At 48.3% G+C, this 27,745-nt stretch overlaps 7 protein-coding genes across 7 annotated transcripts; 6 read left to right on the top strand and 1 right to left on the bottom strand.

Annotated features, from left to right (window-relative positions):
- Positions 1 to 292: 292 nt before the first annotated feature.
- On the bottom strand, positions 293 to 4,570 carry AO090102000515 (chromatin-binding exonuclease XRN1; the record flags this gene model as incomplete). Its single annotated transcript, XM_001822624.3, has 2 exons — positions 293 to 2,823; positions 2,872 to 4,570. The coding sequence occupies 2 exons, from the start codon at positions 4,568 to 4,570 to the stop codon at positions 293 to 295; spliced, it is 4,230 nt and encodes a 1,409-aa protein (XP_001822676.1).
- A 606-nt stretch (positions 4,571 to 5,176) lies between these two features.
- Positions 5,177 to 6,774, top strand: AO090102000516 (WD repeat RBAP46/RBAP48/MSI1 family protein; the record flags this gene model as incomplete). Its single annotated transcript, XM_001822625.3, has 6 exons — positions 5,177 to 5,195; positions 5,254 to 5,316; positions 5,371 to 5,476; positions 5,529 to 5,990; positions 6,050 to 6,535; positions 6,600 to 6,774. 6 exons carry the CDS (start codon positions 5,177 to 5,179, stop codon positions 6,772 to 6,774), a joined length of 1,311 nt encoding a protein of 436 aa, XP_001822677.1.
- Positions 6,775 to 8,647: 1,873 nt separating this feature from the next.
- On the top strand, positions 8,648 to 9,725 carry AO090102000517 (GTP cyclohydrolase I; the record flags this gene model as incomplete). The annotated part of the gene is made up of 4 exons (XM_023236783.1): positions 8,648 to 8,814; positions 8,939 to 9,000; positions 9,059 to 9,363; positions 9,423 to 9,725. 4 exons carry the CDS (start codon positions 8,648 to 8,650, stop codon positions 9,723 to 9,725), a joined length of 837 nt encoding a protein of 278 aa, XP_023091852.1.
- Positions 9,726 to 11,037: 1,312 nt separating this feature from the next.
- On the top strand, positions 11,038 to 12,696 carry AO090102000518 (uncharacterized protein; the record flags this gene model as incomplete). Its single annotated transcript, XM_023236782.1, has 1 exon — positions 11,038 to 12,696. The coding sequence occupies one exon, from the start codon at positions 11,038 to 11,040 to the stop codon at positions 12,694 to 12,696; it is 1,659 nt and encodes a 552-aa protein (XP_023091853.1).
- Positions 12,697 to 16,550: 3,854 nt separating this feature from the next.
- Positions 16,551 to 18,554, top strand: AO090102000520 (putative protein kinase; the record flags this gene model as incomplete). Its single annotated transcript, XM_023236781.1, has 2 exons — positions 16,551 to 16,575; positions 17,563 to 18,554. The coding sequence occupies 2 exons, from the start codon at positions 16,551 to 16,553 to the stop codon at positions 18,552 to 18,554; spliced, it is 1,017 nt and encodes a 338-aa protein (XP_023091854.1).
- Positions 18,555 to 20,120: 1,566 nt separating this feature from the next.
- AO090102000521 (eukaryotic translation initiation factor 4E) lies at positions 20,121 to 21,385 on the top strand (the record flags this gene model as incomplete). Its single annotated transcript, XM_023236780.1, has 4 exons — positions 20,121 to 20,155; positions 20,271 to 21,020; positions 21,097 to 21,224; positions 21,315 to 21,385. 4 exons carry the CDS (start codon positions 20,121 to 20,123, stop codon positions 21,383 to 21,385), a joined length of 984 nt encoding a protein of 327 aa, XP_023091855.1.
- Positions 21,386 to 21,946: 561 nt separating this feature from the next.
- On the top strand, positions 21,947 to 26,353 carry AO090102000522 (uncharacterized protein; the record flags this gene model as incomplete). Its single annotated transcript, XM_023236779.1, has 9 exons — positions 21,947 to 22,119; positions 22,206 to 22,337; positions 22,453 to 22,539; positions 22,572 to 22,683; positions 22,740 to 23,986; positions 24,047 to 24,436; positions 24,489 to 24,554; positions 24,604 to 24,918; positions 25,105 to 26,353. The coding sequence occupies 9 exons, from the start codon at positions 21,947 to 21,949 to the stop codon at positions 26,351 to 26,353; spliced, it is 3,771 nt and encodes a 1,256-aa protein (XP_023091856.1).
- Between the last annotated feature and the right edge of the window lie 1,392 nt (positions 26,354 to 27,745).

The following is a 27,745-nucleotide window of genomic DNA, read 5'->3' as shown; positions in this document are numbered from 1 at the left end:
GGAAGGTCACTAGTCATCTTTAGGTCTAGTCTCTTGCAACCTCGGGTAAGCTCCTTCCAGTCCATGATACCCCAGGACATGTAGTAAATGGTAGGCTATGGTACAGTATATACATGTTCATTTCCATGCTTGTATACTCCGTAGATTTCCACGCCTCTATTCGCCTCTAGGACGAAAAGCAAACTCAATGCATCTCCCCACAAAACTTCATCCAGATCAGCTTAACTTCAGATGATTTAATACCAAGAGGCGACATTCACACACACACGACTAGGTATCAAGTGGAGGACAATCAAGCCTGATTATTCCCTGCAGTAGCACCTCTGCCGCGATGGCTCCCTCGAGGGTTTCCTCGGCCACCACGTCCGCCACGGTTGTTCAAGTTCTTGGGTGGGGGGACTTGTGAGTAATTATGTGCCTGGAAGTTGGGGTTGTGCTTCACTACACCCGCATCCGGATTGGGATCCACAGCGACGTATCCTCCTCGAGTACGGGGCATGCCACCGCGGCCTCTCCCTCTACCTCCGCGATGTGGCCCATCAGTTTGCTGTTCTCCACCGTTAAAATGTGGTCGGAAGGGTAGGGTTGTCTGCGGCCCAACACCGTTAGAGGCGCCCCGCCCGCCACGACCACCCCGGCCTCTTTGAGAGAAACCATTGCCGCGACCGTTGCCCATACCTGCTACAGCACCTCGGTAGGAGCCACTGAGAGGTGGAGGGGCTGAAGCTTCTTTCAGCTGCCCCTGTCCACCGGGCCCAGAAGGAGCGCCATAGCCCGCAACAGTCAAAGGCGATTGTTGACTTTGCTGGCTGCTGGCTGCTCGGGTTGTGGCGAGTAACTGTCGGTATGAAACATTAAGGACAGAAGATGACAGGACTGTTTGTCCCCGGAATGGAGAGCATCGGTCACCCAGGGTCGTTCCGCTCATGAACGAAACGTCGAAAACAACATCCAGGAGAAGGGCCCGCGACGTCCGGGTGAGACCAACGACCGTTCCGCGAGTGGCTATGGGCACTTTTCCGGAGTCCTGGGCATAGACAACGCGGTCACCAAGTCTGAACGTTTGGTTCCCGAGTCTCTGCTCTACATCAGATGGCCTGAGAAGGGCACTTCGTGGAACACCCCCTACTTTCTTTGCTTGCATCGCGGGCTGGTTTTGAATTAATTGATCCGCATCCTGCTCGATCAACTTGACAATATCGGAATCGAGCTGTTCAGCATCTAGAGGAACTCTCTCGAAATTCTTGGCCTCGATAGATTTGAGCCACTCACGAATCTCCTTGACTTTTAGAAGGGCGGTCTCTTCAGGATAGAAATCCGTTGGCTTATAGCGATCGCCCTGAGGGTTACGCTGGATACCAGCGATGAATTCAGGGAATTTGATCATGTATTGCTGGAGCAATTCAACTGCCTTGGGACTAAACTCCCAGCCGGAGTCTCCACGACGTGAATAACCCAGAACCTTCTGTTTCCTCGCCTCGAACTTCAGGTTGAGACCCAGATTAACACGCTGACCCTCTACATCCACAGAGAAGGCGGAAGTGATTTTCGCCAATACTAAGGGATTCAACTGCAGGCTGCGAGCAATCGCGTAAGAGGGCATGTAAGGACAAAACCTCTCGGCATCCCTAGCACGCTCCTTTCCAAACTCGGGTTCTCGGCCCTTAACTGCAGCGATTAATCCGTTCACTTTGCCATTGCTATGCCCTGTGATATGCATGGGTCTGCCGTAATTGAAGTCTCCCAGGAAAAATGCACGAGAGCCCTCGGGGAATTCTTCTTCGATAGGTAGAGCATCACGTTCAATGAAACGTTCATCGGGATTGATCACTTCACCAACGACGAGCTGGAGAGCGTAATCGGTTTCTTGTCCCGGGATGTCTGCGAACTCTTTCACTGTAGCACCTTCATCGGTCTTGAGCAACCCCTTCAGTAGCTGAACGTGTACCATCGCCTCAACAGGGCCAATAATCGTGCCAAGCCGCCTACTATATGTTCCTTCGATCTTGTCGGCTTTCTTCTTCCATTGCTCGATTTGAGCCTCAGTATGGGGAATGTTTACAACATGCTCCTCCCCTTCCGGCTTTATGTAATCGAAAAGCTCATCGGAAACACGGACAACGTATGCTTCTTGTAGGAATGGATAACCCACAAAAACACGCTGTCCGAGCTTCTGCTTAGCCAACAAGCTACTTGACCTGCTTCCAGGATCAAGTACAGTGATGACCATGCTTTCGTTGCGGCTCTCTTGCTGGAAGACGCACACCCCATGGAAGCCTAGTTGGCCAACGTGAGGTAAAGTCTTCAAACTGGGGAAACCTGCTAATGCTGATGCTCCGAGTTGAGCCCCATCAACCAAACCAATGTAGGGCTCAAGACCATCCATAGTAGGCAAGTCGAAGATATTCTCGATGCAATGGCAATTAGGGATATCTGGAAAAACACCAGGGAGTGATGATGGGTAGATAAACTGTACATCGGGCGAGTACGTGAACTTAAGGCTAGCACCGAAGCCATTCCGTGCCTTTTCTTCTGGGGTTAATAGATGCTCTTTCGTTTTTAGAGCATCCAACAAACGTTTCTCCTCGATGAATGGGATTTTGACAACTGCCTCCCACTCCATCTTCTTCCCATTCATATCCAACTCAAAATCACGAGGGTAGAAATCGACAATAGGAGATTCTGGTGAAGTCATCAAGTCTCGGTAGGCAGCAGGGACGATTTTTTTGCTTCGATCGGGTAAAACACCCATAAGCTGATCGTAAGGTCTGAAGGGTTGACCAAGCTGGAAATTCGTATCTGCCTTCAGGCCTTTTTTAACATCTAGAGCAAGTTAGTGAGAATATTTTGAAGAGCGATAGGGAAACCAACCAGAAATCATTGGGGCATAGTGATACTGGAAGAACCAAGGCCAGGACGCTATGCCTCTGTAATAATAGTACAAAACCCACTGGAGGCCTTGCACATAATTCTCCGTTAATTTCCTCATTTCTTCATGATTGTCCAAACCCCATTCAAACTTTCCTGTATAATACTTGCTTTTCCATTCTTGAAACTTTTCCTCATATTTCTTCTCAGCAGCTTTCTGGGCATCTTCAGCGGAGAGCTCTTGAACTTTTGCATTCTCATACTTTCGGATGATACGTTGAACAGCCATAGATGCCTCTTCGTCTTCCTCATCGTCGCTATCGTCGTTTTGTTTTGCTGGAAGCTTAAACCTAATAAATCGTTCCCCATGTTCGTCTGGCTCAGTAGTCCACGGCAGTCGAAGGTCATCTGCAAGTTGTTCCAAGAACTTGCGATCTCGAGCAGGCAGTGTGGGAGGGAAGTCAAGAGGTTGCGGGTCTGCCGCCTTTTCAGGTCGGTTAAGCACATATTTCTTGACCTCTTTCAGAAGATTCTTCTGTGCCGGGGTAATTGTAAAACTTTTAGGTCTTTCTTGGGATTCGGAGTTGTTTTCTCCACCATTTTTCTTGGCCTGGATCCATCGCTCGCCTGAGTATTCAGCTTCAAAAAAGCGGAATTCAACATCGCTCAGGCCGTCAAGAAGCATACCCAAACGCTCCATGTTAATAACGCCCTGTTCGTTGATATACCCGCCCATCTTTGGCAAGATCTCTTTGTAGACTTTAAACAAGAACGCCAATGCACCTTCGTTGATATGCAGATTAGGCAGGTTAGGTAGAAAGTCGTTTCCAACAAAGAACGCCATCAAAATGAAGTCGTCAATAACCCGTTCCATGTCAAAAGAAAAGCTCAAAACGTCTGTCCGTTCCAACTCCTGAAACTCCAATTCTAAGTACTCTCTAACCATGCACAAATGCAAAAGGTAAAAGTTCTGATGTTCGAGTTCTTTAGGCTTTTTCTGGACTTGACGCCCAAAGGTCACTTCCTCACGAAGAAGACAGAAGTGAGGGTCATGACTGAGAAGTCCCAACATGATCAAATCAGCGTCGAGACCATAAAGACAGTGACGAACATTGGGGTCATAGCCTGGCTGTGCTTTCGCATGCCGGATGTATTCCATGATCTTATGTTCACCTTCTCCTGGTACTTCATGACCTGACAGTACGATTTCGACTCCTTGCCAATCTTTATCTTCCGATATCTTCTTGTTGATAAAGTATTTTAATTGTTCTGTCAATTTAGCCATGAATTCCGTGCCCGGGGTAATGCAATTGCTGTCAAAAGCATCCTCCTTGGGCATCTCAATTCCTTGACTGATGGCTTTCTCCTTCGCAACCTCAGCATCCAAAGCTGTCCTGAATCGTCGTGCGCGCTGTTGGTTCATCTTGGCCCGAGGGGCAACACCATCAATCGCCATAAAGAAGAGCTTCTTTGGTTTGATTTTGCCGTACAGATGCTCGATATAATTAAATATGGCGATAAACATCTTATCTTCGGTCATGCGAAAAGTAGGGGAGTCGCTATCTTTGTGCGTACAATTATGAATAATACCATTCATGTCGAGGTATAGGTTGTCGAATTCAGGTATCCGATTCTCTGCGATCAGCATTGAGATCGCAGGATACCGCTCGCTCAGCCAGCGGAAGAACTTAGGAACACCCATGGTGAATCAATACAATGAAATCCCTCGAGACTATATTGTAGAGATAAGAAAATGCGAAGGTCTCTAGTCTGTCGTGGTGGTCGTCGTAGTCGTCAAAAGCGAAGAAGTATTCGAATTCGGAGGCAAATCATTCAATAAATGGGAAATGCGGTCGTATAGACAGGAATAGCTGACTCCGAATTCTCAGAGAACGTGGGGCTCCAAACTAAAACGAAATAAAACGACGTTCCAAACGGAAAGAAACATTAAAAGGAGGCGAGAGCGCCTCTAAGAATCGTAAAGGTCAGCAGCGAGGTTTGGTGACTCTGCCGAGTCAGCGGTCGTAAGGTTGAGGATGGAGATGATGGCGCCAAGCCGTGATTTCCGAAAACGGTTTAGCTCTCCTGGGCGCCCATTAACGCGGTGTCAACGGCAAGGTCGCGTTTCTCCAAGCGGGAGAGAGCTCAGTCCGCAGCTCAAAGCTCTGTCACCGTTGGCCTTACACAGCTCTCATTCACATAACAACATTAATTCTCCCTCTTGCAGTGCAATTTGTACAGTTACTTAATCATTATCCCCCGACACACTATTTTGTTCTCTGTCCTAGAGTGATATCCTACGATTATCATGGAGCCCTACGACGACGGTGCGCTTTCTGTCCCATTTCAATTTGCGCAAACGAATCTAACCCCTCTTTGCTTTAGGATTTATTGAGGAGCAGGAAGAGCAGGAAGAAGAGCGTACTGAGGAGAAAGTCATTAATGAAGGTGAATGAGCTTTGTTCCTCAGGATTTGGTTAGAAGACTAAAGGCTTAAATCAGAATACAAAACCTGGAAGAAGAATGCGCCTTTCTTATACGACATGATTCTTAGTACGGCATTAGAATGGCCTACTCTTACAACACAATGGCTACCTGACAAGCAAGAGTATGCACCTGTCCCACTGTTAGCTATGATACCTGAAGTCTAATTTTCCTAGGGTCCCTGACAAGCCGTATTCAACTCATCGACTGCTGCTTGGTACACACACCTCAAGTGATGCGCAAAACTATCTACAGATTGCTCATGTGCAACTTCCCAACCCTTCGGCTCCTAATCCGGACGACTACGATGAGGAGCGTGGGGAAATTGGTGGCTATGGCGGTAGCTCCAAAAAGGCCCCGATGGAAATCAAGTTCAACATTGTCCAGAAGATTGATCATAAAGGCGAAGTAAACAAGGCGCGGTATCAACCTCAAAACCCCAATGTGATTGCCACCATGTGTACAGATGGAAGGGTGATGATTTGGGATCGCTCGAAACACCCCAGTCTACCTACGGGCACAGTGAACCCTCAAATGGAGCTTCTAGGTCACACGAAGGAAGGATTTGGTCTTAGTTGGAGCCCGCACACCGCAGGCCACCTCGTCACTGGTAGTGAAGACAAGACTGTTCGACTCTGGTAATTGCACCGTTCTCCAGTCGCTGTGTCCACCTTCTGATAATTAACTCTTTTTGCAGGGACTTAACGACGTACACGAAAGGCAACAAGGCATTGAAGCCAAGTCGTACATACACCCATCATTCATCGATTGTTAACGATGTTCAGTATCACCCACTCCATTCTTCTCTCATTGGCACAGTGTCCGACGATATCACCCTTCAAATCCTTGACATCCGTGAAGCAGAAACAACCCGTGCGGCAGCTTCTGCGGAAGGCCAACATCGTGATGCAATCAACGCAATTGCGTTCAATCCTGCTGCAGAAACCGTTCTCGCGACAGGCTCAGCCGATAAATCCATTGGCCTCTGGGATCTGCGTAATCTCAAGACTAAATTGCACACACTCGAGTGCCATACCGACTCCGTAACTTCCTTGTCTTGGCACCCATTTGAGGAATCCGTCTTGGCTAGTGCAAGCTATGATCGTAAAATTATGTTCTGGGATCTTAGCCGGAGCGGCGAGGAGCAAACCCCTGATGATGCACAGGATGGACCCCCTGAGCTGTACGTTACTCTGATAGTGCTTTTCACTTTACGAACCTTGGTTGCTAATTTAGCCTTCCTACAGCCTCTTCATGCACGGTGGCCACACCAACCGTATCTCTGATTTCAGTTGGAACCTTAACGACCCATGGGTTCTGTGTTCTGCCGCTGAAGACAATCTGCTACAGGTGTGGAAGGTTGCTGATGCCATTGTTGGTAAGGACTTGGAGGATGTGCCAACCGAGGAATTAGAGGCCTAATTAACTTCATGTCAATATCCGATTCCCTTGGATTCCATCACCTGATGCGGCAATATTCTAAGATCTTGCTCAAGTGCTGCAGATAGGACGAAGATATCAATGAGAAAGAGATATGTGAGCTTGTGTTAAAACGGAAGTTTCGCTTTCGCTGTATTGATAGTCATTACCAGAAGAACAATATTACAGTCTGACCGGACTTCTTGAACCCTCTCGCGCAACCAATATATTTTCTACAAGAAATTAATCAAATACCCTTCGCGGGGTAGTAACTGGGCAGAAGGTTGGTTCGTTGGACTGCAAGGTTGATGAATATAGCGTCACCATCGATACTAAGACTCATGGGCAGTGAGTCCTATACGCTATTTCCTTACTATATTACTGAATGATTGGACCCTGGTGCGCTATATACAATGAGAACAGATCATCGTGGAGATAAGACCACCCAGCTACAGTAACCTATTCAAGCCGAGTGATCGATAGATAGTATCAATACCTCACCACTGTTTACTAGATTCAATTATTTAGAGTATATACTATGCTTTCCCGAGCTCGAGCAGCTTTGCAAGACGCTATGTATCGGGTATTTTAGGGTGCCTTCACAAAGGTCGTGGGTATTCCCGCTAATCTTGCCATTGTTTATGAGTTCCTGAAGGTTCAGCCGTTTTCCATCTAGAACAACGACTTGAGACAATTCGACTTAGTCATCCGATAAAGAGGATATTATGAAGCGGAGTTCCAATGCGCCGGAGATACAATGGCGGTAGCACATGACAGATCAGTGATCTGTGACTACTCGGGATGAAGCGCAACCCATTGAGTCCGCGGAGTTTCAAGGAACGAATCAGCTCCATATTTTCCCGATCATTTTAGAGGAAACTTAGATTGGATGATACAGCCTGTAAGAGTATAAGTTTCCCGAATCGGAGATACAGTAAGATCAGAGATTAGTCCTAAGGGTATTGGTCCCCGATTAACAAATTTTCGAAGGAAGCTGAGAGTGCGCAAAATTCTGGGAAGAAACGTACTGAGTCATATCATCGAGCCGAATTACTAGTAGAGCCGTGGGAGAAGCTTAAGTTCCGCTGCACCCCGTAGGATGATGTACAGCATGTACATACATACAGAGTACATACTGTACATGTTTACTTACGAGGAGTACTTGTACAACTAAGACAATGGAAGAAAGTAAGTATTAAATCTACATAGGATTGGCAAGATTAAGTAAGCAATTTCAGAAGAGGTGTAGTTCAATAATTTATAACAATTTACATAGGGCAAGTAAACAGTCATATTAATGGGATTGGAGGAATGTGATTATGGATTATCGTTGATGTTAATATATAGTAAGTGGTAATGATAATACAATACAGGGACTGAGGCATGTCCACTTTTTAGGTCAGCCGATAGCAATAACGGCCTCTCATGACTGGCCGATCCCGCAGGCGGTGAGCAGATGAAATCAGATCGGCGCGGGAGAAGGTCCAATCGTCCATAGGCCCCGTCAAGAATGTCGCCATTGAAAAACGGCGTCCCCTCCTTAGCTTTTTTTTTTTTTTCTGCCCCTCCTTGAACCTATCATAAATATGTCTCATCATTGCATGGCAGAATAATCTTACGACCACTGCAACTGTTATGATCCAAGGATTTTAAATTGTCATCTGTTCCTCCATCATCTGTATACTAAAACGTGCTGGCTGGCCACCTCATCGGCGGACTTATTTCCCCCTCCACATAACTACCTAACCAATCAATTACTCATCTGTTTCTACCTTCCTCCACCTCCATCATGAGTTCTGGATCTCCTCAAGGCCCGAAGCCTAAGTCCGCTGTTCCACCTCGTCTGTTGAACGGGAGCTCTTCGCTCAATTCCAACATGAACTCTCGTGGTGCTCGCGAAAGGGAGAGTCTCAACTCATCTATTCGCTCCTCATTCGCCCCCCGTATCCCGGCAGAGTTCAATTTGCCAGAGACGGTCGCACACTCTGTCGACGAGTCTACCCATGTCACTAACGAATCGAATACTGACTCAGGCGCGGTAAAGTATGTTGCTTGTACACCCTGACATATAGCTCGTGACTAATTGAGTTTCTAGGCCATCTTTGAATGACCCGCCCCGTGATCCAAGAGATGACGCCCGGGCTTTGACCCCACCGTCGACAGCTAGCCGCCCGGCAAGTCCATACACGCTATATCCTCCTATCGATTTTGACGGACTGAGCTGGCCCTGTAAGTGACACGGCTGGCATTACAATGAACATATCGTCTAACTATATTTGCCCGATAGGCCCCGGCACAAGGGCGCGGTTGGAGTCTTCGCCCGAGGAAACGGAGGAACGAGTTCAAAAATTGGCAGGTGCAGTGAGAACCATTCTGGAGTGCATTGGAGAGGATCCAGAAAGAGAAGGTTTGCGGGAGACCCCAGAGAGATATGCGAAAGCCATGCTCTACTTCACCAAAGGCTACGAGGAGAATGTCAGGGATCTAGTCAATGGCGCAGTCTTCCACGAGGACCACGATGAGTTAGTTATTGTCAAGGACATCGAGGTCTTCTCTCTATGTGAACACCACATGGTTCCCTTTATGGGAAAGGTATGGAACATGTCTTGGATTTGACATACAACCTTGCTGATCAACTGTCTTCACCACAGATGCATATCGGCTATATCCCTAATCGCCGTGTTCTTGGTCTTTCGAAATTGGCGCGCCTGGCGGAAATGTTCTCTCGGCGGCTACAGGTGCAGGAGCGCCTTACAAAACAAGTTGCGCTCGCCATATCGGAGGTCTTGAAGCCATTAGGTGTCGGTGTCGTCATGGAGTCCTCGCACCTCTGTATGGTGATGCGCGGTGTGCAAAAAACGAGCAGCACCACCACAACGAGCTGCATGTTGGGATGCATGCGATCTAGCGCAAAGACCAGAGAGGAATTTTTGACTCTTTTGCACCGGAGATAATGTCTTCTACGTTGTCTGTGACACGTACTTGTTACCCCCCTTTTTAACAGTGGATGGTATTCATGATTTCAACGGAGTTCGGGGCGGTTTACCTCTCAACAGGTTATTTGGGTCCGGTTGTTCTGATTTTTACCGCGCCACACGGCTGGCAGATCTTATATTATTTTCGTCTATACTCTTCTTATCCTACAAACACTACTTGTATACATCTTGAATTTCTTTATCTCGCTACAGCAGATCCTGCAGATACTTGTCATATTATTCGGGTCGCTTTTGCGGAATACATACAGAACCAATTGAGGCGCACGAACTGATGAAAGGAAAGGTGGAGAACAATCCTCATGGTAGGGCTTAGCTCAACTCAGCTATTGGCATATGATCTTATTACATTATGAGACGATACTCAATGCTAATTCAACACTATTTGTTTGATGCTAAGAATTTTCTGAAAATATTTGTTGTTATTGAGCTTTCACATCTATAGCAACCGGAATATGCCGCAGTGGAGACTGATGACATAGCCCAGCTTCAGAAATTCACTTCCTTAAGGTGAGCAAGGAATATTTAATATAGTGATTCACTCTCTGAACTACTGCCGCATTATTGTTTTCTAGACTTGCGTCATCATAGTGGTGTCCTGTTGTTAATTAGAATGCCAAGTCCGCGCTCACCGTCTGAAGACTGACACAGAAGCCGTTATCTACAGTTAGATTCACTGGATGCCATGTTTTGAGCTATTTTATATGACATACATATTCACTCCAGGGGTACGAATATCGAAATTAGTTTAAATTCAGTCTTAGAAGAGAGCTGAGCCAGCCTTTAATAACTTTCAATCCTGGGACAAGCGCTACATATTCCCAATTACTCTGCAAATATCAATAGTAACCGTCCCTCATCAGGTTTCAAGGGTTTGTGTTCCCCATTGTACTGACACTCGCGAAGCTATACCTCCACCAGATCGCTGACCATACTATCTATAAAAGGCTCACTATTGACGCACGTCGTGACGAAAAGACCGAACAAGATGGAGGCGCTAGATGATAAAGATATTGAAGCTGCCCAGACTTTGATTATGCTCTCGGCTCCTTCAAGAGAACAAGGACCTCGCCGTGGACAGCGCACTACTTCGATCGAACCTAGGAGTAGCCATCCAGAGGGCTCGACGCAAAGCAACACTCCACATGTTAGGCAGGGAGATTATCCGACTACCACCAATTCCGTGCATTCGTCTACATCGAACCCAGCTCAGCCAACCAGACAATCCAGCTCTGGCTCACATACCATCCCAGCTCTGATCTCGACAGACACAATGACAGCCTCAGACAGGGCTCTGCAGGCCTACTTGATCCGGCAGCAGCTACTGGCAGGAATTGCGCCTGAGAATATGATACCCATGAGGCCTCCCACAACTGGCCAGACCCAGGGCGGGAACCAGGGCATCGTGAACAGGCCGAATAATCCTTCTTTGGTGCAGATCACGAACAACGGTATTTCAATCCCCCATGTACCGCCTGCGAGGTTCATTGGCGTACTTCATCCACTCCCTGTTCAGCCAACTAGGAATTCCCGCGGTCCGCTATCTCCTCAGAGACAGCCAATCTTCAGGTGCGGTAGCAATCCTGACGCGGGTTTGAGAATGCAACCGATAGCTGGGGTTCGATCCGAAACTTCTCAAAGCAGGAATACCGTCTCTCACGAAGGATCGGGTGCTTTGAGTGGACTTCAGTCTGAGCCTCATGCTAGTGAAAGACCCCGTCAGCCCTCCGAAGGGGATCGAGTCCGCAGAGCAGAGACTCGGCGTCCCTCGCAACGAGATAGCCGTCTTGCCGTGTCTCATCAGCAGGACAGACCACAGCCTCGACTTCAACTTTTCCCTACCTTATCTCGCGGCTCGATCAGCCCTCTGCCCGCGAATAATAATACTATGGCTCATGATACCGGTAACAAGAGCTCCAACACCACAGACCTCCCACACAATGGCTTCGACATTCTTCTGGTTTTCACATATCATCAAGGTCTAGCTTTAGAGCTCACAATGTATCTCAACGGTGAAGACTTGATCAAATTAATCGCAACCTCCAAGCCTTTCAATCAGTTTGTGAAGAGGAATTATTCAGATATCATTAAACGCCAGGCGACGCGGGACGCTCCCCAATCGTCACAAATATTTCCATTCAGATGTTATCCGAGGCTGTGCATCGATGACACAAATGCCAGGCGGCAACTTATTCCTCCTCGCGACACTGCAGGCGAAAACGACCTTGCACCGTCCTTTTGCTGGTTGCAAATGATCATCTACCGCGAGCAAACAGTCAAGAAAATCATGGAAAAGATGCTCGTTGCGGGCCATGGGTTGCCGAAGCCATGTGAGCCAGCCATTAAGAAGCTCTGGTTTCTCATGGATATCCCAGATAACAGACGTCGTGAATGGACAATAATGAACCGGAACTTGTGGCAAGATATCGAACTTTTCTTCGCAATGCTCTTCATTGCTCAGCTCGATGCGTTGTTGAGGAAGAAACGTTCGAATATCACGGGCCGTTTGTACCACCTATTGATGGCTCAGCCTACTATGACCGTTGTTTGGGATGTCTTGAGGGATGTTGCTCTTCGAAACGAGTTCGATATTCTCAAGTCCTTTGTCCGTTGGAAGTATACTCCTTTGCCACATGAGACTGATCTGTACGTTTATGGAGTTCCTCCTCATGAGGTTGGAGCACTGCAATATGAAGGATACGGCCGACATGAAAGAGTCACAAAAATTGTCCAACCAGATGAGCTCATTTTGAGAGAAATGGCCAGGAGACAGCTTAACCTTGGTGATATGTACAAGGATATCTTCTTGATGGGTAACGGGGCCCGTTACTATTCTCGGTCCGCTCAAGCCGCAACTTCATGGGTTGGAGAAATGAAGCGTGAGGCGGATGCGCAAGGTGTTGACTGGCAAAATGTTGTGAAATTGAACTAGTCAGGTCCTGACTAGAACGTCAACGACGTCTAGCCAAGACCCGTGCTTTGGCCTTGCTTATTTTGATGTGAGATGTGGGGTGGTGGTTTGTATAGGAAGTAGGGAAATTGTGATGGGACCTTGTTTGCAGTACAGACTATGCTCCCTTGTTTTTTTTTTTTTTTTTTTTTTTTTCCTTTTCCTTTGACAGTACGTGGGGGAAATGTTTCAATTCACTGTTCTGATGGACCATGAACACTTTAACCCAATTTCACCTAGACATGGCAAAAGTTTGTACTAACAACAAGATAATCTGGTTCTCTGTGTACCCTAAAACACTCGGCGCTCAGAAGACTCAATCCCAGCTTTGTTAAGCAACAATGCAAACTCGATATTGATTTAAATGGTACTCTTTGGACTGCCTGAAATGAACTAAGTTAAACAGCAAGCTTTACATATACAGTTTTTAAGATCTTTTAGATAACTGAGCTGTATGAGTGATGGTGCATTGGTGCATAGCTCATTCATAACACTTTAATGCCTGAGGCATTACAGAGGTGGATTCCTCCGGCCCGCCGGATCACGTGGATCGCACTCAGTACTTCAAGTCCAAGCTTACAGTAACCTCGACCTTCCACCAAATTCGCCTAAGCATCGTATGCCATGAGCTTGCATACTCTGGGCCCCCACACTTAACTGTGGTATTCTATCCGGCTTCATGATCGACCGAATAGGATTGTATGGCTTGCCTAGGAATGCCTAGACCCTACCAGGGTTGCTCGATACCGCGATGCCCAGTTTGTTGGGTTGGTCCCGACCTACTCACTAATTCCGCATCCCCACCGCCCATTTACACGTCATGAGCCAACACTTCGCGCCCATATACGTCTCGATTAGGCAAGAAAGCTAGACAAATTCAAGGGCAAGAGACTTTATAAAGATAGTTTTTTTCTACAATATACCTTTGCTTGTTTCTCTTCTCCTCTCTTTGACACAACTACTAATCGGCGCTCTGGGGAACCTGTTATTCTGGGAAACAAGTGCCGGGACCTTGCCGGTCTTTTCGCAAGCTCCGCGAAGTTCCTAACGAGGTTCCATCAGGTATGCATCCCCACGGGTTCTTGACTCTAAACGCTTTAGGTCGTGGATGAGTGTGAATGGTCCGCAAATAATGCTTGGCTGCTCCTCAGTTCGACGAGGCGTACCTTGCCATATTGGTAGATCTTACAAGTGTTGTCGTCTTACAACAAGCCTTACTGCTGCCCATTGAAGTGGACCATGACTGGGAGTGCCTCAAATTTGTGATTATTTTCAAGTAAACACACAGATGACCTCGTCGTCATCTTTCTTTTGGGCGAGACAGAATTATATCTTTGTTAACTGAAGCACCGAAAGAAAGTGCTACAGTGCCCTTTCAGCGTCTACGTGCTACGCATTATTGTTGGGGGTCTGTTGTATCTCGTTGTTTGTCACCTGTTTACCCTGAATGCGCGACGCGGTGAGGGACTGTTGGGTGTCTTGAATGGCATTCAGCAATCACTCCACCACTGCATACTAACAATCTCAGGATGCCACCTTATGAATTTTGAAGCCCAATGGCGCAATCTTACAGTGGCAGATTTACCTGCCTATCTGTCCTTGTTTCATTGTTGACTTATTGCATTCCGTAGATAGGTCTGTGTGTTACGAAGTGAAGAGATATTCACTTCTTTCCATGGTTGGAGACAACCTTTACGAAGGCGAGAAGCTTGGAGACTTAGGGTGGGAGAGATGACCAGAGAAGGATCAAGCCGAGGACTCATACGTCAATGAAGACTAACATATACAGGCTTCTCGAAAGGAGGAGGAAGAAGAATTAAGAAAAGGGAAGAACAGGATCATTCGAGTGAAATCCTGAGGGCAAAGAATAGCTCTCTCTGATCGACACATCGACATTAGTCGTGAAAGCCAAGACCACAACAGTCTGAGGGAAGGCCAGACTGTGGTAATGGCTATTCTGTGCGTTTTACTTTGCCTCGGGCTGAAGGCATCCGAGCATTTCTGATGACTACAGCTCTGTCCTGTTACCGGTTGCGCGACCGTTGGCCATTATCGTAGTAAACCCGCACTGCAGGCGAAGGAACCGGAGAATGAGGAGACCAGCATGGGAATGACCTTTGGGCTGGATTGACGAGCCGCCCGTCAGTCGCCCACCTGATTCCCCTCCCGCCAGGACCACCACTTAAAATATGCCCGTCAAGAAAGTAGATTGCCGTCACCACAACCTTGATTTATTCGTATGCACCCAATAAAAAAAGACGAAAGAGAAGAAAGGAGAAGTGAAGAGAAAACAAGCCCACACCCAAACAGCGAGGTGCGTCTTCCCCTTAGAGAAAAGAAGAGAGGAAAAGAAGTCAACCCCTCTTACCTACTAAACGTTTTTGATTTTTGAAAGTTCTTGAGGTTTGACGTTCTGTTCTTTCTCAGATACAGGGCTCTTCTCTTTCCACCCCGGAAAAACCAGTCTTCCGCACCACCCAATCCCCCGACAGGAAAGCATTCAGTGAACGCGGCCGACACACGCCCGGCAAACTAGACGAACGATAGGCTCCACCGGAATCTCCTGCGCTTATTATCTATATGCGAATCCTGCTATCTTTCAGTGGGCCAGACCATCTGATTCTGACTGCCTCCCTACCTTCATTTATTTAAACCAGATGCAGTTGAAGAAGTTTACATGGCTGGGTCCCGTAGGAGTCCGGTGCTGAGTGACCAGTGGAGAGCGTCCAGCAACACTACAGACCAACGAGATCGGGAAAGGCACAGATCTCGAGGATCGCACCGCGATAGGGGGAGGGAGAGATATCGTGAACGACAACGTCGTCGCCGACCCAAAGGGGGCAGACCCGATCATCCAGGACGGTCGCCGCCACCGCGTTCTTTCGCGCAAGCGGATAACGAAGAACACCGTTCACACCGTGAATTTTCCCCTGGTACTGCGTCGGCTCGTGTCTCCCCTGGACCTCCCCCATCAGACTTCCAACCGAACCAGAACTTCGGTCGTCACTCATCGCCCAAACCGACTGAATACCCCGACCTAGATTCACACCATACTCTGGAGGTTGCCAGGCCGATCGAGCGGGACTACCGCAGAGATCAATCACCCTCCGCACCCCCTCCATCAAAACGCAAAAGAACACGAAGTCCTTCACCTGGGCCGTATCCCCGCCATTCTATTCAAGAACCTCCTCGCCACCCGTATAGTAAGCCGGGTGACGACTCTGAGCGAGGTTTTCCACATAAACGGGGCCGAGGACGTTTCCCAGGTCGCGGTAGATCAGGCCGAAGGTCACCGCGACGAGGGAGAGACCGCCGGAAGGACGAGGGTGGTCGACGAAATTCTTCCCGTCAAAGACACTCGAAATCTCCCATTCGTGGTGCGAAATCTTACAACCACCCCCGTCGTCGGTTACACAGCCCCCATCCTGAAGACGATATTGGACGCGAGCCGCGGCACCGATCTGTGTCTCGCCATTCAGCAGAGTCCGTGGGTTCAAGGTTATCTATTGTCTCCCGGCGGGAATCCATAACTATGACCTCGACTAGACCAATTCAGTCTGCAGATAACCCTCTCAGATCCCCGTCCCCACCTCAGCCGATTCCAAGCTTTGATGTTGATACTACTAGTGCTTTGGTAGATGGGGATGTCCCACGTGAGTCCGTTTCGATGCATGGGATGCGGGCATCTGATGCACGGGACACCAAGAGCTCAAACCCCCGTTCACATCTTGATACGAGACAATGTTCGACGTCGCCGCAATATGTGACCCCGTCCAATTCCTACCATGGTTCCCCACAGTCTACCTCTCCATATTCGGGTGGACGGGGCGGTAGGAATGGGCAGCAGCCTCCGCACACTGGGTAAATGTTCCTTCTTTCTTCTTTTTCTTCTTCCCCCTGTCCTACAGAGAAACTCTTCCAACAGTGCTGACCTGGGCGCAATATCTAGTCGTTCTCCTCCGTACAGACAGCCACCCACTGGTCCACAGAGCCAGTTTTATCAAGGGCAAAGCCAATTTCATCCCTCTGCGAACCATATTCCCACAGGCCCTCGTGGAGGCCATTCAGGTTATCGCGGAAATTATCAGAACCAAGGAGGCGGCCGTAGATTCTCTGCTTCAGGTTCCCAAAACTACAGCAATGCACCCTCCCCACGTGGCCGGGGTAGTTTTACTAGTTTTCAATGGAGTGGTCCCGGATCACGGAATCGAGGGCCTCATAGCCCACATACATCACATGGGCAGACGTCACAAACTCCCCCACCTCCAACAACTTCAGAAAATCAAGCACCTATGGGTCTTGACCAGGGTGATATCACTATCAGACCTAGCGGCCAAGATCGCCCGATGGGTGAGGAAAAGCCAGAGTCGGAGATCGACGATGCCCAGAAAATGCCACCTACGAATATAGGGCAGCCTGATACCTCTGCGACTCCAAATAAGGGTGGCAAAATCAGTTTTGCATTCAAAGCGAAGACAACTCCAGCCCCTGCTCCGAAACCCGTTCCCGATCTGGCACAAAGAATGCTGGCCCGAGAACCACCTCCCCGGGTTGCCGAGCCTCCTCGTAATAGGATGGCGAATGGTCCGCCTCCCAAATTCAAGCCTGAACCACGCTTTGATCGTCGTGATCGCGACCGTGAGAGAGAAAGAGACCGCCATCGTGAAAGGGATCGCGACAGGGGGCGGAATGATCGGCGCGATTTCCGGGACCCCCGCGGGTTCCGTGATCCTAGGGATAGGCGCGAAGGTCGGAGGGATGATCATCGCTTTGATCATCGACATGACAGGAGAAGAGGTGACCGACGACAGGATTTCCGTCCTGAACGCCGCCGGGATCGCTCTCCAGAACCCAAGAAACAACCTAAAGTTCTGGTACGACCGAAACCACGTCCCACCATCCCTGAAGAATTCGCTAAATCGGACTCTGTTTATTACCGAAAACCTGGAAATGAATCTGTCATTGGAGCTGGCACATATGGAAAGGTCTTCAAAGCAATCCACGTGTATACCCAGAGAAAGGTGGCATTGAAGAAGATACGAATGGAGGGCGAGAAAGATGGGTTCCCTGTCACAGCTGTGCGCGAGATCAAGTTGCTGCAACACCTCCGCAACGATAATGTTGTGAGCTTGCTGGAAGTCATGGTAGAGAGGAATGAGTGCTTTATGGTGTTTGAATATCTCTCCCATGACCTTACCGGTCTCATCAATCACCCGACTTTCACACTTACGGCAGCCCATAAAAAGGACCTGGCAAAGCAGATGTTCGAAGGATTGAGCTACCTTCACCATCGTGGAGTGCTGCATCGCGACATCAAGGCCGCCAATATCCTTATAAGCAACCGTGGACAGCTAAAATACGCCGACTTCGGTTTGGCCAGATTCTTTTCAAAGAGTCGACAACTTGATTACACAAATCGTGTTATCACCATATGGTACCGACCGCCGGAGCTTCTCCTGGGTGAAACCAGGTACGGACCAGCAGTTGACGTTTGGAGTGCGGCTTGCGTGTACGTTGAGATGTTCACAAAGAAAGCCGTTTTCCCCGGCGAGGGGGGCGAGATCAGCCAAATGGAGAAGCTCTACAATTGCCTTGGGACCCCGACACGAGCAGAGTGGCCAGACATTGTTGAGATGCCTTGGTTTGAGTTGATGCGGCCGACTGAGCGAAAGAGAAGGGTCTTTGAGGAGGTGTATGGGCAAATATTAACCCCAGCAGCTCTAGACTTGGTTTCTCAAATATTCCGTTACGACCCGACTGCACGGCCAAATGCTGAGGAGATACTTGCACATCCGTACTTTGCGGAGGAGGAGCCTAGGCCTCAACAAGCCATTGAGTAAGTGTTCAAGTGTTATGGTATTTTTTTTTTTTTTCTAGTGTGATATCTAACAGATTACTAGGCTGGAGAACATTGAGGGTGATTGGCATGAATTTGAATCCAAAGCCCTCCGCAAAGAGAAGGATAGGGAAGCTCGCCGCGCTGAGTATCAGAGAGACAAAGAGAAACGGAAAGCTGGTACTTCAGCTCCCCCCAGCGAGAGAGAAACGAAACGTACCAAGCAAGACGCCGAGGACTCGCAATCTTCAGCACAGCCCACAGAACAATAGGTCAAAAACGCCTACATGCGTCGCATCACTGGGATGCAAGATTTGCGTGGTAACTTTTTGCTTAGAAGTTTCCACGATAAGAATTATGGTCACGCGTTCTGACAGCAGATATCCAATGCTTATTGTTTTTTAAGACAGGAGCTATTATAGTGTAGCGAATGTATAGAATTTCTCCCATTCGAGATGCACTGGTTTTGAATTTTCGTAGCCATCTGTTGTTTCTCTACAAATTAGGCACCTAAACAAAGGGGGCAATACAATCAGTCTACTATTTGCTGGTCAGTATTCAATGACCAACACATGTCAGAACGGCTGGGGCATGTGCCATTGAAAACAAGTGCAACAGATCAGACTTTGCCTTTTAAACCTCACACTCAACCAGCTTAGCCGAAAATGGCAGTGTAGAAAAGCGGTTGAGCACCTCGGCTTACCAGAGAATGATTTTTTCCTCATGAACTGGTGTTTCAAGAGCACGGCGGCCGACGATTGGCAGGAAAGAAATAAACGCACCAGTTGTGTGATGGCTACCACTTAGGTCACGCAGTGACAGTGGTGGTAAATTGTCGTTGTGCTTTTATATGGAAGAATAGTATCTAATTATCAAGAAGGTATGTCCCGTCATACAGGTCATCACCGCATCATGGAAGCCGAAAAGCCCTCGTGATGATGGTTTTAGAAGCGGGTTTGAATGGTTGTTCTCGACACACTCATCGGAGTCGCCAGTGCAGTGGAGTAGAAAAAACGTTGCAGCTGGCGATGATTTGAGTTGGTGGTCTTGGGTTATGGTAAGAAAGAAGAAAGGAAGGGGAACGAAGAAGGGAATTTAAAGAAAAAGAAGGAAAAACTACGGTGCGAGCGGCAGAGAGCGGGGCCCGACGGTGATTGGACGAGAGCGGAGCTTGAAGAAATGGACGAAACGCGAAGGGCAATAATTATCCATTTCTTCCAATCGAGCGGACAGTGACTTGAGTTCTTCCAGTTCAATCTTGCAATCCGCATTCTTCCCCCCCCACCTCTGCTTAACGTTCACGATCACGATCACGATTTTTACTCCCTTTCTTTAGCTTCCGTTGTTCTTGCTCAACATCTTGTTTTAATTAGTATATTAGTCGCTTTTATTCTTTCGCCGCTTTTTCTCGAATTGCCACCAATCTACCTTTCGTCTCCATTGAACATTTTAGCGCTTTCCAGGTATACGGTATCATTCGGTTTTTACCCTACGCAGTTAAGCCGCCAATTTCTCCGTTTTATTGCCTGATGACCGCTCGTTTTCTGAGCCGTCTCATTAGGTAGCTATCATGGATAACGCAAATCTTTGGACTCGCCGCTCCAAGTATGTATCGGTCTTTTTCTATTCTTTTACTTTTTATACGTTCTTCGTTCATTTCTCGTTTTCTACATTGGTAATCTTTTGAGGGGTCATCGCTGATCGTTCCACCCCGTTCCAGCTCCTCTAAGTTGTCTCTGTCTATGACGGGAACAGACGGCAAAGACGGTGCCAGAGTCGAACTTCCCCGCACGAAGCGTTTTGGTCCTGATAGCTCCCATGGTCGATCGAATCCCTTCAACGCTCTATCTCCGCTCTCGGGCGGTGTGTCCTCCCCGTCAACGAACGCTTCCTCTGCATTCGGCCTGGGATCCGGCGCCTTTGCATCTTTCGGTGCCCCCAAAACCCCCGGCGGCTCCGACCTTAAGACGCCCCTCGAGAAACGAGACAACCCGACAGAACACGACTCGGCGGAGAGCGCGAAGACGAAGGCCGCTAATACCGCCATCAAAGAACACCCGCTGAAGTCCACCTGGGTCATTTGGTACCGTCCACCCACCCCTAAATACTCCGATTACGAAAAGTCAACCGTCCCCCTTGCATCTATATCCTCGGTCGAGAGTTTCTGGTCGATATATTCGCACTTGAAGCGGCCTTCTCTTCTACCCACTGTTTCCGACTATCATATCTTTAAGAAGGGTATTCGCCCTGTTTGGGAAGATGATGCCAACAAGAAGGGTGGGAAGTGGGTGGTGAGATTGAAGAAGGGTGTCGCTGATCGGTACTGGGAGGATCTTCTCTTAGCTATGGTTGGGGACCAGTTCGCGGAGGCTGGTGATGAAGTTTGCGGTGCTGTCCTCAGTGTACGGAGTGGCGAAGATGTGTTGAGTGTCTGGACCAGGATTGACGGTGGGCGCAATATCAAGATCAGGTAAGCTTCATTGTTGGATTGTCTGTTTCGGGGCTCGTCTTGAAACCTTCTCGTTCTGTTTTCTAATGCAGCGCAGGGAGACGATCAAGCGTCTACTAGGCTTCCCCATCGACACCAACATTGTCTGGAAGAGCCATGACGACAGCATTGCTCAACGCTCTGCCATTGACCAAGCTCGTCAGGAGAAGGCCACCGGAAACAACGGTCATCACCATCATCATCACCACCACCACCACCACCATCACCACAACAATAACAACAACAACAACAACAACAACCAACATCACAATCTAGGTGCAGATCGACGAAGAGTTACGGCGAATGATGACTCTACGGGGGATAAAGGAAAGGATGTGGCGTCGTGACATGATTATCTGAGCCTGATTTATGGTCCTGTATAGTAAAGAAAGCAGAAAATAATTGGGACGATTTGGGATCGGGGCATTGGGGCGAATAGTGCGTCTATTTTGGACTTGGGCTTGATTTCATTTCCCGTCATTGTTCTATTTTACGCCAGATGCTATGCAAGTTCAAGGGAACTTTTTAGGGGACGCCTGGTACGTGAAGCGCAATCACTGCCAGGTGATATACATTCGGACTGAAATGTATCTATTTTAAGTTATAGTCCTTTTGATCTTAGTGTGAAGCGCACAGTGTAAGAGTAGTATACCTAAGGATCTGGAATCCAAGGCTCGAACCGTTTGTAGTGTTTGTCGATACCTTGTTACAATTATTGGTTATTTTTGCTTTTTCCTAAACTCTACATCATTGATGGCTGCAAATTAAATTCCCGCATGAACAGACAGTGGGCAGAAAGAGTTCCCACCGCCTTTTTTCTTCCGTCATGATGCTTTCTTTCTTTTCAATTACGTTTCCCCTCTGTGCGCACGGAAATAGAATATATGCGGAACAGTTCTAGTAATGCAATGATCTTTGGTGTGAATATATGTTTGGAAGGATTTCAGAATTCTTGTCCAACTGGATCCCCACTGAACCCACGGAACCTCGACCAACCACAGTCAGCCATTTCCCATTTGATGCGACCTCCGACCAAGTGCGACGGACACAGACGTCCGGTGAGAGGACTGGATCTCTGCCTGTAGGGTCTTCTGTTGACACATTTATTCACTCCCCAGATGTAGGTGGCTTTTTTCCATATAATATCTAGCACGACGGGTCTACAAGGCCGTCTTCGATCATTCATATCGAACTCCGTCGGGGGCGGGACTATACTTATGCACGGGCTAAATTTATTTGCTTTTTTTTTAGATTCAATCAGCCTATAGCTATGCCGAAAGACCCCAACGTTCTGAATCTGTACGTTTACAACTACGCCAGACCATTACTCGACCGGGCGTAGGGATGCGTCGTCTGTAAATATGACCTCGCAGCGCAAAAGCGATTCCGAGTATGCTGATACATTGGGTGGTAGACTTGGAGAGGACAAATCGACGCGGATCCAGAAACGCCTACCTACTCAAAACGACGAAGAGAGATTATTGCCCGGTAGTACCATACGGTACGTTTTGCGATTATCATATCCGATTCTAGTGGCGTAGTGAACGAGGAGCTTACAGGTGGTTGTTTTTCCAGGTCAGACCCTGCCGCGATAAGGATTATACCTGGACGAGCGGGGCAAAAGTATGGTCGCAAGAATAAACCGGTATGCGATCGGATTCCGAGCTATTGTCCGTCTTTCTCCTGACTCTATGGCCATAGAATATTCCATCGTTGAAACCTCACGATACAATATCACAACGTGCTCGAGAAAGCGGACCAGTTCATGCGCAGGGGAAAGCAGATCGGAGCAGCAACAGTCAAAGAAGTACTAGAGTTATCGTCACCCGTCCAGAAAATGGTGCCGTACACGACGATCAGGAGCGGCCGTCGAAACGTCGGCGCAGAGAGAGCCAGGACACGTCCGGAGGGATCATAAGCATTCTCGACGATGATATCATGGAGCAAATCCCCCCGGATAACTCATATTCTGCTGGACACTCGACACGGTTGTCGCCTTCACTCAGTCAACATTCAGAAAGAACGAAGCTATGGGATCCGAGTTTCAAACGCAATAGAGTTGACGAGTATCGTGACGTGGAGAGGGGCATCAAACCCCCTCGAACTCCCAAGCGAGGCTCTATAAAATACTCTCAATTATCTTCGGATGGATACTATGAAGAGCGATTTACTGAGGACGCAGCCAGAGAGAGGCGCGGGACGGCGTCAAAAGTGGAACCGGAGTCAACCAAAATTGCGTGGCCAGATCGAGTGGGGAAGCATGAAGCCATCGAGAGTGTCGAAGTACATCCGCGTCTCTCGGAACATCAAGAGGGTCCAAATCTCCGTAGTCCTTCCGTTGGGACGGATCAGAATCATCCAGACAATCCGAGGGACAGTCCTGATGAACTGCAAGGAGGCGCAACCGTCCAACCAGCTCCCAACACACTGAAAAGAGACCGTGAAAAAGAGACCACCATTGCTATGTCTGAAGCCAAAGAACATCCAGGCATAGTCGGTCGGCTGGCGTCTCCATCTGATATACAGCCTACGGTATTTACGGGCTCCTCCCAAAACCATCGGAAATCCGACAAGCGGAGAAAGGCTCCGGCAACGCCTGTCAAATTAGCCGTTAAATGCTTCTATGCCACCTTCGTTCGATTTGGGCCGCATGAACACCGGTCAAGTCAAGCATTTGAAATAGGTGTGGAAACTACAGAGTCTACAAAGACTACAGAAACTAGTATAACATTTCCTTGGAACGGTCAAAGAACTTCTCTTGAGAGACTTGACAAGGTCGTACAGGGGGAGCCGCCTAGTCGGAGAGTTCGTCTACAGTTTTCCAGAAAAGGGGGGCTTGATAACGAGATGGACATGGAATTCTGCACGTCCGAGGAGCAGGAAACTTTGTGTAATTTGTTAGAGAGATGGCTGCACGGGCAACATGTTCGGTGGCTATACAGGCAGGAGTATGTCTTATCTACCACCCCATGTTTTGACTCCTTGCACAGAGGCTTATACGATCACAGTGGTTGGTTGAAAGATTCATTCATGAAACGGGCCGAAGATCTGGCGGAACAGAAAGCGAATGGAGCCAAGCGCCTTGGTGAAGACAAGCAAAAGCCCATATTATACAGGGCGCCGGAAGTCGCTAAGAGGGTGAAATTGTCGGACTCTTTACAGGACAATATTGAAAATACTGCCGGACAAATACAGCCTTCGGATACCGCTTTGGTGGAATGTTCGAAGTCCTCAGCAACCAAAACTTCGGGAACCTTAAACGCCGAAAGCACACGAGAACTACCTTCAAATGAACAAGAAGCGGACAAAGCTCCTGTGAAGAAACTTTCCCCCAGATCATCATTTTCTAATCGGGCAACACGGTCAATGTCGCGTCGGGCACCAGCAACAACAGTCTGGTGAGTGACCCCTTGCCATGAACAAAGGTTCCCCAACTAACTTGAGCTGCAGTGATGATGAGGTTGAGGATGATGGCTCTCAGCAAAAGGCTGAAGAGACAGATAAGATATGGCGCAAGTATGTGCCTCCCCGTGCTCTATGCGTCCTTGTATTAATCGAAAGTTAGACCGCTTGTGTATCCCCGCTTTGGCAAGAAAAAGGCTGAGGTCGATGCCCAAGACCGTGAACGGCTGCGTGACAATGAGTTCTTGAATGATAACCTCATAGGCTTCTACATGCGTTTTCTCGAAGATCACTTAGAGCGGACTAACAAGGACGTAGCGAAGAGAGTCTATTTCTTCAACTCGTACTTCTTCGCAACCCTGACAAACGTTAAGGGCAGAAGAAATATTAATTATGAAGGTGTTCAAAAGTGGACTCGCGCCGTTGACATTTTCGGTTTCGATTACATCGTGGTCCCTATCAATGAAAACGCTCACTGGTACGTCGCTATCATTTGCAACCTACCCAACTTACCTGGCATTGCCGACAAAAGCACGGAGGACCGACCTTCAGAAAATGACAAAGACAATTCGGCTGCACCGGAGAGTGAAGGCCGCGAAATCCCTGAAACGCCTGAACCTATCGAGGAACTACCAGCTGTTAAAGAAACGAAAGTCAACAACAGTCGAAATTTGGAACCTGCGAAAGACGAAGCAACCCGGCGTTCACTTGAGTCAATGAGCTTGTTAGACAAAGAAGAATCCAAAGACGGTGCACCAGAGTTGCCCCCTACAGAGTGGCCGGAGCAAGAAGAGAACCTTGCCTTTTCTCCCGCCAAGTTCTCCAGCCCTGCAGCTATAGCAGAACCCACCCAAAAGGCTAGCCTGAGGGAAGCTCCTAGACTAGCAGCGTCTCCGCGTAAGGGCTCGAAGAAGGCAAAGCCCAGCGGAAAGCCTGGAGGTGCTAAATTCGATATTCGTCAAGCAACTATAATTACTTTTGACTCTTTGGATCTGTCTCGCTCACCCACCATCAGTAATCTCCGCGATTACCTTTACGAAGAGGCCAAATCTAAACGTGGCATTGAAATTGATAGAAGCCTAATCAGAGGCATGAGGGCTCGAGCGATCCCTTTGCAGTCCAACTATTCAGACTGCGGCCTATACCTTCTAGCATACTTAGAGAAGTTCGTTCAGAATCCGGACTTGTTTGTCAAGAAGCTTCTCAGAAAAGAAATGAAGACGCAAGACGATTGGCCGCTACTAAGGTCCGGTATTCTTCGACGTCGACTGCGTGACTTCCTGGACGATCTCTATGATGAGCAGGCGGATTTAGACACTGAAAAAGACAGTGAAAAGAGAATCATGGCAGATAGATATCCGATATCTTACCTTCTGGGGTCTTCTGCATCGACATCCGCCCAAAACGAAGAATGCAGTGGCTTTCAGGAACCACAGGTCAAGGTCTCCTCAAATTCTGAAATAGATCCACAAAAGTATCCGCCTGACAAACGGAGACCAGCCTCAACCCAATCGAGCCCCGCAGCTTACGACGGTGGCCGAGCTCTCAAAACGGAGAAAGACGGTGAGCATAAAATGGCACCCAGTCTTAAGGACCCAGGTGTGGAAATCGCCTCTCCAAATGCAACAGACAAAATAGAAGATGAAGGTGTCGAGGTCCAGGTCCCTGATAGTCAGGAGGTAATTGAGGAAATTAGCTCTCATTCAGCGAAGATACCCAAGGAGGAAGACGGATCTCCAAGCAATTTAGCAGCGATGAAGCCGGTGGACCACAAAATGCGCTCGGTCGACGATAAAAAAACAAAAAAGGCTGGACAGCCAGCGAAGCTTCCGACAGTCGAAGTGCAGATTATACCACCGTCTTATCAAGGCGACATGAAATATCAGCGCTCTGCCAGACAGAAACCCAAATAGAATTCGGTGAAACCAAGCTTTTACTATGGTTCACTCGTGTCAATCAACGAAACTGTCTCTTCCCCCTTCCTTTTACCCCCCCCCTTTTTTTTTTCTGTATCTTATTCTTCATTGTTTTTGTCTTTTCTGATAACCCATAGGAGTTGGCACTCGATTAGGCGTTCGGGCATATGATACATATGGGTTTACGTTCATGGAGCTTCCCTACGACACGCACACTGTCGGCACATGCATGTTTGATGTTTTAGCTGTTGGCGTCCTTAGAGATTGTACATAATTGCTCTAGACCTGCTTTCGATGGGAGAAATTATGCTGATTTGGGCCATCTAAAGAACAAAAAACATTTGGCCTTCTATGGAAATCTTTTCATATCTTCTGAAGGATATATTACCACTCACTTTCATCTGCCCCAACCCACCACGCCATTTTATCCCTCTTGAACGCTTCAAAATCCCACTCTCCATCCTCCAGCTTACTTTCCCCGGCAACATAAACATAGGTGACAGCCTCTACCTCCTCCCCTTCATCCGCAAACTCCGCCCCAGCAGCATCCAGAACATCCATCAAATGCCTATCCGTATCCTTTCCCTCCAGCTCCCCATCCTTGCCACCCAGCGATTCCCGCAAAATCCTAACCTTTACCTTACCCTTCTCATACTCTGTCCCCTCAAAAATATCTAACCGATGGATATCACCGTCCGTTAATCCCGAAACAACCGTCCCAAGCACGGCTGCCATGCCATTAGCATTCGAATCCGTGCCTGGCTCTCTAGTTGTTGGCTTGGCCGGCACGATACCAGGGTAGTCAGCTCCCCGCACCCGATGCCGTCGGTACCCGTGCAGAATGGCTGGCCTGAATGTGAGAAGGGCTTTTTGCCAGGGCTCTGGGTTCGGTGAGCCGTGGATTACCCGGTGGAGGATTTGGGGGGCCATTAAGGTTCCTTTTGGGAAGTTGTTAGTTTTGGGTTTGTTTGCTTGTGTGCTAGGTTGGTTTGGTGGTTTCGAAGGTGGGGTAGATTGGGGTTTGGAAGTGTTGGGAGACATGGGAATTAGGTATGGTGGGGTTGTATGAGGAGTACATGGTTGAAAGTAACGTTTGGGGTGTACCTATCGGAGCAATTGAGAGGGCTTACCGTAGAAGAAGAGGACGTGGTCGCCCATTGTGACTGCTTTGGGCGTAACTTCTCCTGAGCTGTCTGATATCGCGATCTAGTTGTACTGTAGAATTGTATTTCAGAGAAGAATAATGTAAAGACCGTGGACTGGGAGCTCCTTGTTGCCCAACAAGCTCAACCCTCAGAAAATTTGGGAGCTAAGGAGCGAAAAGACATGCAGAAAGAATGAATGGAAAATCAAGGCAGCTATGCTAGCTAGCTAGTTGCTCTTTATATA

The sequence above is a fragment of the Aspergillus oryzae genome, chromosome 4, assembly GCF_000184455.2.
Source record: "Aspergillus oryzae RIB40 DNA, chromosome 4".
Taxonomy (NCBI): Eukaryota; Fungi; Ascomycota; class Eurotiomycetes; order Eurotiales; family Aspergillaceae; genus Aspergillus; species Aspergillus oryzae.
This window is presented reverse-complemented; position numbering and strand designations above follow the sequence as displayed.